General features: G+C 30.3%; 1 protein-coding gene across 1 annotated transcript in view; it reads left to right on the forward strand.

Annotated features, from left to right (window-relative positions):
• Positions 1 to 8628: 8628 nt before the first annotated feature.
• Positions 8629 to 13540, forward strand: part of LOC111621035 (homeotic protein empty spiracles-like) — a 13338-nt gene continuing 8426 nt past the window's right edge. The window contains exons 1-2 of the mRNA XM_023363076.1: positions 8629 to 9037; positions 13115 to 13287. Coding sequence (XP_023218844.1) covers positions 8746 to 9037; positions 13115 to 13287 — 465 coding nt within the window. The 5' untranslated portion in view covers positions 8629 to 8745. The remainder of the gene's footprint in view (positions 9038 to 13114; positions 13288 to 13540) is intronic.

Here is a 13540-nt window from a genome sequence, read left to right on the forward strand (position 1 = left end):
AAAAGGTTAATTTCTTATTAAATATGGTATAGATTTATGTAAAAATTTATATCTAACAATTAAAAATAATTTTATATGTTATTTCTATACAAATAAACATATAAATACATTTTTTTTTCTTATCTTTTAAGTTATTTCTTTTACTTTTTATAAAAACTTCTTGGATAAAGTCTTGCAACTTCTTCGATTAAAAGTCTTTATAAAGACTTATTATAGTTTTTATTTTTTTTAAAAAAAAGAAAAACTTTAGATTAAAACGAACTCAAATTACACTCATTAATTTTTCAATTAATTAAAGTTCGATTTTTCACTTAAAAGAACAGTATATATGATTCATCCATCAATAATAATTTAATTAATCTATCACGTGGGAGTTCTATTATGAATCGCTCTTCGTAGAAACATCATTTTTAACACCTTAAATAAGTCATAATTTAATTATTTTTTTTTTCTAAAAGATGATAAGAATTCTTATTGAAATCCAATAAATACTTTTTTTTTCTTTTTTTTTTCTCTGATTTTAGTCGAAGAAAATTATTCATCGTAAGATGAATTGCTGTTTGGGTGGTACCTCTCGACTGTCCACATTCCAAAATAAATTATTTGTATGTTTATATAATACATACTTAAGTAAATTAATTAAAATGTCGTGCGTGGTGCGGAGAGGATTCTGTATAAAAGTTTGGCCTAGATTTTATTTTTTCCAAAGGATATGAATGTATTTTAATCGTGTTACTTTAAAGAAAGAGACGAAGGATTTAATTAAATAATTTTTTAAATTAATTGTAAATGTATGAGAACTTTTAATATTATTTAAATTAAAATATTGGAATAAACTATTTAAATTCTTTTTGTAGAGTTTTATTATGTAAAGAACAATCTACTTCAGCTCAAGACATCTTTTCGATCAATCATTTGTTCCTTGATTATTTACCACGTTAATATCCATTCAATTAAACGATAATAAAATATTAATAACAATTACAATAACCTCACAAATGTAATAAAAAAAAAAAATTTCACTTCTCTATTATCTTCAATAAAAATATTTTTAAAAAAAAGAATAAAAATAAGGGAAGAAAACCTTTCGTTCAAAGAAAAACTCCGAATGCTCTTAAGAAAAAAGTAGAAAAGAGAATGGAAGAATTCTCAATTTTAAATGAACCTTTAACAGTGCAGTAAGTATAAATTGAAGCGAACTTCTAATGCACGAACAGGTAGAAGATATATCACAAGAAGTGCAGGAAACAGAAAAAAAAAGAGCACAACCCAATCTATTTGATTAATGAAGTGGAGAAGAGAGGCAGCTGTTGGGGCGATGTTTTTCTCACTGCATCTCTCTCCTCCTGACGTTTGTAATTACCAACACGACTAATGGCGTCGGCCATTGCTTTACATGCAAATTTACATCATCCCTCATCCCGTGACGTCATTCAGAAACTGTTCTTCTTTGACGTCAATACCCAAGAAAAAAGTTCGAATCCCTAATCTTTAAAGATGGTTGGATGAAAAAGATCCTCACGATTCTCTACGTTCATTATGTTGTTTCTATATAAATTATAAAGATAACATGTTTCTTATCGACTATTTCGATCGGTAATAAAGTTTCTGAGCAAAAAAAAAATAATAATAATAATAATAATAAATAAATAAGAATATTCCTGACTCCCTGTCAATAATTGGAGGAAACACGCTATAGTTGTTTACTGTTATTTTCACTATATTAGTATCATTATCACATTAATTTAATCAAAAATAAATAAATAAAATAGATTTATATTTCCATAACATTAATATTTTCATTATTTGTCTCGAGATTCAAGGAGCTCTTATGCCTTCTGAGAGTCTATATTAAATACAATATAGAGATATTAGAGCTATATACTTGGAGAAGGTAAGCAATTAATATTCTAAATTCACTTAAGATTTATTCATTATTGTAAAAACAATGAAACAAAAACTGAATTCTAGTATAAAGAAGGAACTGTAATACCTTCTTGTCTGTATTCAAAGCAATATAATGTAGGGGGTTAGATCTACAATTCTGTAGAAAATAAGCAATTATTTAAGAAGGAAAAAAAAAATATTAAACTATATAAACGAAAAAATTGATACCTTGATCGACAGAGGTCTGGTCTGTTTTGGGCGTTAATTAACAACAAAAAGGGAGCATTTGGTAAATGATTGTTGCTAGAGCCGAAAGTATAAAGATCCGAACTAATTACAGTATAGAAGCCATGTTTTCGAAATTATCCGAATGACTTTCAAGTCGCCGCTTTTCTGATGTAATTACATCCTGAGTATTGTGATTTGAGTCCAGGAAATCGGATGAATGATGGGAAGGCCGCCATTAACGTCTTCCCAACTGGCTCTGAGTGACAAAGTGCGCTATTTATTTACAAAGTGAAAAATAGATGAATTCATAATTGCTACTTTTCTGACTGACACTTCTTCTCCTTTATAATTAATTTCAGAATTGTTGTTTTTAACTGCAACACTTTATTCCGCTTGGAAGGTGTCCTGTCCTCAAAACCGTCACCTCCGACGTTGTTTTTCAATCTAATAATGTCTAAGATTTACATCTATTCTTTATAATAATAATTTTAGTATTAATAAAATACTCTTAAAGAACATGATTATTAATTTTAACGAGATGTAATTTGTAATTATATATAACATATATCAGAATAATAAAGAGTTGGGTATGAATTCTATGTGTTAAGAGCCAAGTATTTTATGATTTTAAGCTAAATCGAAGGTGCAGATTTCGTTCTGTAAAGGCCTATATTGAAGGCAGAAGTGCACGTGACTTAACGCCGAGTCATTTCTTGAAAAAGCAATTATTACAAAATAACTACTTAAAATCTCATAAAACGTTTCCATTCTCCATCTGTCGAGAGTCATCCCGATAAATTTAATTGCTCTGTTTCTTTTTTCACGTTGGTCTGGAGACTGCGCAGAAGGCGTGGTCCTGTTACGGGTCCCGTGATGAATGAAGGTGTTCGCCATCTCCCCTCTCCATCTCTAATAGTGTTTGCCAACGAATCGCCTCAAATGTATTAACTAGACACCCAAAAGGGTCAAGGGTCTTCATCAGATTTTTACTAAGTCAAACAAACTCCCTGGGCTAAGGAAACCATACAGGACTCCCACGGTGCCACAGCGCGTGGCTTAGGTACCTTCCCTGTGTAAACAAGGCGGTAAGACATCATACATCATCTCTGAGGAGGAGGGCGGGTTCTCGATGATTAATATACGATCGGGTGGAAATTTTTCGCGATAAATCAACTTTGAAAACAATTCAGGAGAATATTTTCGCCCAAAATCTCATTTTAAAAGCAACCTTAGCACGATTGAGTCGTAGCTCCAGGGTCTAATTAACAAACAATTAATTGTCTCCAGCTAGACTTTAGATAATTAGATGGTGATGAGTGGGATTACTGCTAATCTACAACATTTCTAATAAATTCTAATTCCAGAAATTACCTAGAGAATTTCATTAATGGCATTACTGTGTCGGTTTCAAATGGCCAAATTACTGGATCAATTATTGTATTTAAAATATATATATATATATATATAATAAATCATAGTAAATATTATTCTTCTGATTTTCTGAAGTAATATCCGTTCAACGTACTGTAATGTCAGTATTTAATACCTTGCAGATTATCCTAATCTACTCTGTAGTGTATTCGAATTATCTATCACAGATTGATATTAGATTCTAGAACCTTACCAACGTATACACTCGTCTATTATTAATTTATTATCCGATAATTGGACTCAGAGCGAGTGACCAGAGGCGGGAGGAAGGCAATTCGATGATAGGATCCACACGGGATAGAGAAGCATAACTAATGTTGTAGACACGAGGTCAGAGGATATTCGGGGCGGAAATTAACTCGGTTCCAGATAAGAAACAAATTTATTTATTTACACCCACGTTTGGAAGGTAGATCTTGTCTCCGTTTTAACCTTCTTCTTATCTAAAATATCGCACGAAACCTACATTTCTGTTTTCTTTTACTTTTAAACTGACTTAAATAGGTCGGGCTTTTGATGAAAACTACGAAACGTTTCTGCCTGCACCGACACGATGGAGCCATAGAACTAAGATAGAGCTGAGATTGGGCACGAAAGAACTATCGTTTTCACTACAGAATGGCGATTGTGAAGTTTTCTTCTGTTAGAATATGGGACAAACGAGAATCGTATAATTTGGTACTAGCAAAATTATCGTGCACTGATCCTTTGGAATTATCCCAGAGGGTGTCCAGGAAAGTCTTCACGGGCATTAAATCGCTTCCGCTAAAGATGCAATAATAGAAACCTGTCAGATTCGGAGGAGGAGGACGCGAGCGACTGCGTCATTAAGCAGACGTAAAACGGAAACCTCTACCTTAACATCTGCCCCAACAACCGGTAGTCTTAGCGCTGCAGACGTGTTAACAAGCCCTTAATTGCTAGCTTGAATGGCGTCAAATGCGACCCTGCGGCGCTTACATGGGAAAACAAGATAGCTTCTGAAATACGAAAATTCTTTGCTCATTTCTCCGTCATGACTGCAAAAAAAATCTACTTGGATATAATAAATTTTCTAATATTTCAAGCATTGTATTTATATTTTACACGGGATGAATGAAGATTATCACACAAAGTAATAATGTGGATAATGTAAAAAGAATTAGGGAATATTTTGGATATATTTTAAAGGAAACTCGATATAACTTTTATCAGTTATTGTTAGTTAAGAAGGAAATAAAGAAGGTTTCGATAAAATGTTCTTTGATGAGATGAAAAGTAACGGAGCAGTCGACCAATAAAGAGGTGCTGACACGTCCAATATCGGATATGCGGGCGGGGAATACCGGGAATGAAGCGATGATGGATGGTCCGATTCACGTGTTAGATAGGCCAAACAGTTATCTCAATCAAGCAAAATTGTTACAAGTGTCGTAGGATTTCTGTCCTAAGGAGAATGTTATTAGATAATTACTGGTTTATCTCACCTCGCGTGGCTCTTCTCTCCTATCTCCTCATCGCTTTGTTTCTAAACTTATTCGACGATAAAGCCTATTTAATCGAGTTTTCTCTCGAGATGAGTAGCATGTAACGCTCTAAACTAGATCCACTTGAGAATTTAACTCCGTTTCGAACAAAGATCAAAAGTTACGATTAAAAATAATTTATTTATTAAAGAAAACAACGTAAAAGAATAATTCGAAAAGGTAACAGGTAGTTTCGTAAGTCTGTTATTTTATTCCAATTAGATCTATTGAATAAATAAAAGAAGTGAAGGTTAATTAATCTTTAATTAAAATTCAACATTGGTTTTTTGAAGTCCTAAAGTAAATTTTTAATTATAAGAATGTCAAAAACTCCTAAATTAAAAAAGTATTCTGTTTGATGATCCTATTATTCTTATAATTTATTTTTGAAAAAAAAAGTTAATTGGAAATTCAAAAAAGTCTTCTATGATATAAAAAAAAAATCCAAAACCTCGGTATTGGCCCTTTCATGAAGACGTATTGCAGAATTGGTAGGCGAACAATCTTTGTAGTTCCATCAATCAGCCCTTCTTATTACGGTGTATGGCGTACTTTTCTAGGGTGCGTGTTATACATCGACTCGCGTGAGTCTCCTCGATACGTTATCGGAGGGAGATATTAGGTTGCCTATATCCACAAAACATATAAAAACAAAACAAAATAAAATAAATAATAACGATGTTCCGATCATTCGAGACCTTATATTGATTTGCTGTGTAGAAATAGACCTCTTTAATCTTAACTCTTAGATAACATTCGGTTTTAAAGTGATCGATAGATTTTCTATCAACTCTCAATCCCCAAACAGATTTTTAAACCTTTAAAAGACTTAACATCTTTACAAATTAGTTCCGTTTTAACGTTCATTAACGTTTAAGAAATTGTACCATTATAAAACACCATTGAACTGTTTAAACAGCGCTGCAGGTATCTCCTTTTTCTTCTTCTTACAGCTTTACCGTATCACTTGTAATTGTAAAGATAATTACGTTTAATTAAAGAGAACTTTATCTTAAGGGAAACGATTAACATCTTTTGATTCTTAACAGAATAAATTCTCATAAAGACCAACTCAGAATATACAAAAGTCAAGTCACCCGTCATTAACTCTCTCTTTATCTTCTCATTCATAAACTATACCTTTCATGCTTTATACCAAAGAAGCATCATTAAGTTTCTTTCTTCTTTCTCTTATTTTCTATGTATTATATTCAGATAGCTTCTAGTTTTATAAATAATCAAACAATTTAATTTTATCTTCTCGAACTCTTGTTTTCTCGTTAATAATTTTAAACTTTAAAGGAACAGATGTTTTGTTTTGGAAAAAAAAAAACAAGAAATGACAGTGAGAACAAAGAATTTTTGCCGGTTCTGGGAAGTGAGTTTGGAGACAGATAAGTGTCCAGAAGGGGTCTTCCGCCTACTGTCCGTCACCTGCAGGTATCTTCTTCACCTGGAGTCAAACGTGGGATATCACGATGAAAACAGTAGGGGATCCACACATCGACCACTTGACTGATACATTCGCTATTTATTATGACATTTATAGTAGACGAGAACTTTTTATTAGTGCTTTTAGAATAACAACATTTTAAAATGTAATTATTTTAAAATATAATTAAAATCTAATAAATTAATTAAGCACATTTAAGTGAAAGCAAATGCTATCGAAGAAGTGTTATCTTTTGAAATAATGCGAACAAAATTAACAGTTTTAACGTTATTTTAAGCAATAAATATTGTTAATTTTATAATTAGTTTTAAAATTTTGTATAAACTAGATTTTGAATAAGGAATTAATACAATATTTACAGATGAATTAGGTTAGAACAACTTATGAATCATCAAACGTTATCTTATAAAGTAATGCGAACAAAACTGGATCTGATACAATAATCAACGTTAAATAATTATTATACCGGTTTTAATAAAATATAGGTCCCGAGTCGTAAATCATAACAATAGTAATTAATCATTATTCTATTATTTAGTTTTATTTTATAATTTCTATATAAAATATTAAATAGAATAATTTGATAAATTTACAAATTTATGTGTATTTTTTTATGTGTATAATTATTCTAATTAGATTTGAAATATACTAAAAAATAATTCTATAATTATAATTAATTTAACAAGGATTTTGTTAAATGTGTGCGGTTATTTTCTCTTTATTATTTGTTTTAATTATATTTAGATAATGTTGGATTAAGAAAAAGTCGGATCCTAGACAAAACTTGCGCTAGGACCCTTCCAAAATAGAATCAATATATATATATATATATTGTTTTTTGTTATATATAAGTTAACATTAGACATTCTTGAAGAAACAATAATTCTATATTCACTTAAAATTGTTTATTTCTTTATAGATTTATGAGTCCTGTTAGATTCGAACCTTAAGCACTTACTAGGCATAATCTACTGTAATATCTAACAGAAATAATGAATAATTATTAATGATTAAATAGTAATTAATTGTTTCTCCTAATTATAATCAAAAATAAATATTTTAATGTATTAATATACTAAATAATCCCACATACATATTATACAGGCCTACTACACACACATATACTGTAGACTATAGGTTATATAAACCTAAACAGAGAGTATTAATTTATTGTATAAAGTGTGTATAAAGGTTACATTATGTTCTCTCTCTGTAGTAGATAAATATAAGCCTATATACATATATAAGGCCTTGGCATGTATAGCCTGGATGAGACCTCACCTTTTTAGGGGTCTCATCTCGCTGCTCATTACTAATATTCTATATGTCATTTGTATAATATCCCCGTCTAATGCCTTTAAAGAGATTGGATAAAATGTAACAGTTTTATTAAGGTTATTCTCGTTGATAATGCTCAGCAATTTGAGTTAGAACAGAGTGGATGACGAGACTAGAAGCATTAAACGATTGTATTGGCGATAATATCCGTTTCATCATTTCATGAAAACAGGTCATACAAATAATAAAATAATTAGTTTCGCCATATTCGAGGCAATTAACAACCGGAAATATTAGCAACAATGGCGGAAGAAGACGATGCACCGCCGTACCGCCTCCTGCGGCTTTCATTAAAACTAATTTAAAAATCACCCCCTATTTCCAATTAAATTTACTTAGAATTTTAATAATTAATAACACGTTATAAACTAATCTATAAACCTATATAATTAAGTTAGGAGTAGAGACAAGGCCTATTTTATACGTCATCTTAATTATATATGCTCTAGGGGAAGCCTCTAGGCTAAAAGTGTCTGGTAAGATTTCGGAACTAACTTATTAATTTAGACTGAAGATGGATTAGATTCAGTTAATTATTAATACTTATTAAAGATTATAGATTATTTTATAAACAACTATAATAGTAATACCTCAAAATGGAAGAGATATGACGGAAAGTGTGACATATCGTCGGTGTTCAATTGCTCCTCCTATTCTCTTCGTAAACCAATAAGAGATCTTTTAGAAAGCGTGTCTACAATCGACCAATAGAAGGTCGCGTTTCTCGGAGAAGTGGCATCGCCTCAATTATTTCCAATTATTCGCAGGCCGCATCAAATGAAAGACATTAACTGGAAAACTGTCCAATCAAATGTTTATATTAGCTCCAATAACATTCTTACAACAATAATTATCCCATCATAATGACGGTAAGTTGTAGCTAGAATAGGTGTTGCTGCAGTGATGCCAAGTCGCAGCATGGCCCAGGCCACTAAGCCCAAACACAGTTTTTCCATTGACGCTTTGGTCGGTAAGACCGACAATGACAGCGGACCTTCTCAGCCTACGGAACCGCTTCTTCCTCAACTGGCTGTTCCTACCTGTCATTATTTGGAACCGGTGTGCGGCAGGAGGTATCCTGAAGCCTCTTTTGCATCTCCCGCTGGTTCTCCCTTCTTCTTAGCCAGAGAATCTTATCCTCTCTATCCATGGCTTATCGGAAGACATTCTCGTTTTTTGCCTCCGAGAATCCCAGGTGAGTCGTCTACCTTTATCTAACTATAAACAATCACGCGCCCACAAACTTTATCGCCCGTTTCCCAAACTTCCAGTCTTGACATTTAATTGTGTTTTTTTTTTTTTTAAGAAATTTTCTTCTCTTTTATAGAATAATAACAAATAAATCTGAAGAATTCAACTTTAAAAATCTTATCTGAGGATATAATTAGCCATGATCGTAATTTTCGTAAAATGTAAGCTGGCCCAAAAGTCAGTTAACAATTGTAATGTTTAAATCACGTTTAACCAATGTTTACGTTGTTCTAAACACTTATAATTTCCCCCCTCCCACATTTGATTTTATAAATGTAAAACGTAAAATCCCATTAAATTATTGTTTGTAATTTTTAATATTTTTAATAAAAAATTAAATTAATAAAATAAAAGAAAAACTATTAATAAATGTTAAAATATGATAGAATATTAAATAAATAAAACAGATTTTTTTTAATTTTAATTTTATTTAAAGAAAATCCATCTTTTTTTTTTTTTAAGACATTGTATAGGCCTTAGGCTACTACACCTTGAAAAAAAAAAAAAATGTTAAAATTGTTGACATTAAAATATTTTAATATAAATTAAGAATTAAAAATTAATTTAATTTTCTGTTAATAAATTAATAATATATTCTTATAAATTTTATAATCACTTTAATATATAAAAAAATTACTTATGCTTCCGACATTAAACGGTTTGACATTGAACAATTGAAGAAAGGAAGTCAATCGTTATTCGAAATCCTCTCACTATAATTATCATCTTATAAGGATAATATATATATAAGGTGGTCCAAAAATCAATTAACCCTGTATTGTTTATTTTTGTATATTCTAGTTACAATCCTTCACAAAATTAGTATAAAATTCTACTTATACTATTTAAAATAAGGTAATAATGGTTACCTGACTTTTGAGCTATCCGGCATTATTATTATTATTATTATTATTATTATTTCCAACAATTATAGCCTATATTTTATATTAATTTAAATACGTCTCTGTAACCAAGAGGGGAGGTGGACTGAGGAGCTATAATCCATCCGAAAAAGAATTGCATTAATAAAATATAAAAATATATAGGCCTATATATACGACTAATGTAATTTAAATTTATTTGTTAGTATCTATTAAACTTAATTCCTGATTACAAAATAATGACAAGTCGTTAGTATTTAGAATCATTAACTCTTTCTAATAGAAAATTACTATTGTATAAAAGTTCTAAGAAATAAATATTGACATGAACATGTGTAATCCAGAGAATAATTATGTAGAACAAGAGCGCTGACAGGTATCGATTGATAAAAACTGTGTGTAATAACAGCATTAAATGATCTTTTAAAACTAATTCCCGAATAAATTTTATGTAAATTATACTGAATTTAGCTATTGGCTCTCTGCATTAACCATTTTCGTATTTATATTCAACAAAAATATTATTTGCTCTCGAGGTTTTCGTAGATTTGGTAAATATGAATTAGAAGTTATTGTCATCCTCGTTATTCTACTGTTATACATCTCCATGCAATTTTCAATTTTGAAGAGAACAAAGATTTCGGGTCACTTCATGAAAAGCACATACGAGGGCGAAGCAAAGTTAGCAGAACAAGCAGAATTATTTCTCCTGAAATGTTTGGCATTTGTGTTTATCATCGTTCTTATTGTTTCAAATGGAATAACCGTGCTGATTTATCAATCAATCAACGATGATAGCGCAAGTAAAATGGAAGCAGTTGTCTGTTCAGTAGTATTCTCATATGGATCAATACACGTGATAGGACAAATATTCTCAGTTCTTTTTATGGCTGCACTTACTCTTACTCTCATTGCGAAAAGAATTATAAAATTAAGTGAAGACTTAGAAATATTAACCGGAAAATCTGACTTTTTGAAGAAGAAACTACAAAAAGTCTGTGAAAAGCATACAGAATTATGGGAGATTATTCAGATGATCAACTACAGGATGAATGTTCTATGTCCTTTGATATATATTCATTTCATTTACGAAACCTGTTTTCTCTGTTTCTTTGCAATATTCTACGACATAAACGTTTACATTCGTCTAATAGTTAGTTGTATATCAATATTATTTTTTGTGGGATGTTTGCTGGTTTCCTGGTCTCTGTCTCGTTTCACATCAATGGTAAGCGGAATTTATTACTACTTTGTCGATTATTGATAGTTTAGTTTAGATAAAAACCTATTGTTCAATGAAGCAGATGAAACGCAATTTGATGATATACAGAGTTTTGTGTATGCTTGTAATTAAAAAACTCATAAAAAATTGACATTTTCATTAGCAATCGTTATTAGAAATCGCTGCATAACAAAACAAGGTATACAATAGTCAAATTCAAAAATCACACGTTTAAGAACGTTTATAANAAATGTTAAAATTGTTGACATTAAAATATTTTAATATAAATTAAGAATTAAAAATTAATTTAATTTTCTGTTAATAAATTAATAATATATTCTTATAAATTTTATAATCACTTTAATATATAAAAAAATTACTTATGCTTCCGACATTAAACGGTTTGACATTGAACAATTGAAGAAAGGAAGTCAATCGTTATTCGAAATCCTCTCACTATAATTATCATCTTATAAGGATAATATATATATAAGGTGGTCCAAAAATCAATTAACCCTGTATTGTTTATTTTTGTATATTCTAGTTACAATCCTTCACAAAATTAGTATAAAATTCTACTTATACTATTTAAAATAAGGTAATAATGGTTACCTGACTTTTGAGCTATCCGACATTATTATTATTATTATTATTATTATTAAGTATATTATTAATAGGAAATAAGGAAGGTTGAATTATTAATTTACTTTCCTGATGTTCACCTAACATCTGCCTTTTTCACTTCCTATTTTAAGGTATTTGAGGCCCTTCAACTTAGCACATGGTTTTCAAATAGCAATTTACATGTCTAGTTTGATATATAAATTCATTTTACTTAAATTTTTTTATGAGTTTTTAATATAAAAGCATTGTAGATTACAAATACCATATATAAAATAGATAAGTGCGTTGAAATTTATTATTATTTATTAAAAAATCGAAGTAAATATTTGCTGGTTAGTTAAAATTCTAAATTCATTGAAGAAAAAAGTACGGGGTACTTATATTGATTTAATTGTCTTAATAGTATTATTAAAATAATCTTAAATCTTAATCGAAACTAATGGACATCTTTATTGCTGAAGTTAAGTAACAGATCAGTATCCTGAAGAGCTGAAATTCATAAATCATCATTAACAATATTATCTTGCTCTTTTATCTTATTAGAACACTATCCGTTAGACAGCAAGAGAAGTCTTTAGATTCAGATTACAGCTTTTTCTTCTTCTTTTTTTTGCCTAATAAAACGAATATAGTTAATTTTTCACTTATAAAAACTATACACTCGACCCCCCCCATAACACTGTTGATAATTCTGTTTTATATGAATTCCATGTTGTACGAGTCACTCACTCGTACAACATGGACGGCTCACGTATTTTACAAATACGTGAGCCGTCACAGCCCGGCACACGTATTTTAAAATCTAAGTGACTCGTACAACATGGAATTCATATAAAACGGAATTATCAACAGTATTATAGGAGGGGGGTCGACTGTACTTTTACAAGAATAGCCTATATATTAAAGAGGATTCGTGATATGCCCTATTTTATGCTAAATCTATTAGTACCTTTCTGAAGTTTCAATATGAAAATCCATCCTACAATAATTGCTTATTAGTCAGACAATAGTCGACTAATAGCCTTCCACCTGTCGCACCGATTCACTCACCTGTACTCGAAATCACCTGTCGCAAAATTAATGCCTTGTGATACCTAAGGGAAGACACAATCGATCTGAACGTCTGATGCATTATTTATTTACTCGATCTCACAGATTTGTGTATTCTATAAAATATTCGAACTTTGTATCGGCCCTTTAATTATTTAAAGAATAGAATCAAAGTAAAACTTTTTTCTACAATTACTAAATATAAACGACATATTAATTAATTAATTAGCATTTACTGTTTTAGGGGCAGATATGACTGGGTTGTTTCTACATCCGTTTCGTAAACCAAAAAGAATTCGTACAGCATTCTCACCTTCACAGCTTTTAAAACTCGAACACGCTTTTGAGAAGAACCATTATGTAGTAGGAGCGGAAAGAAAGCAACTTGCTCAATGTCTCAGCTTGACAGAAACTCAGGTAATTTTATAAATCGTATGAAAAACATGGGCTAAATCAGCAGTTCTCAACCTATAGTATACCCATTGTATCCCAAGGGAGTACACAAGAACGATCAGTTAATACGGGTCTAATATACAGAAGGCTTTGATGGTACGCGAGTGAAAAAGATTGAGAATTGCTAAACAATATCATATTAAATTTTCTATAAATTTAAAATAAGACACCTTTCATATTTTGAGTATATTTTTAAAATTATATATATATATATATA

This window comes from Centruroides sculpturatus, unplaced genomic scaffold, assembly GCF_000671375.1.
Source record: "Centruroides sculpturatus isolate CEXI.00-Female unplaced genomic scaffold, Cexi_2.0 scaffold324, whole genome shotgun sequence".
Lineage (NCBI taxonomy): Eukaryota > Metazoa > Arthropoda > Arachnida > Scorpiones > Buthidae > Centruroides > Centruroides sculpturatus.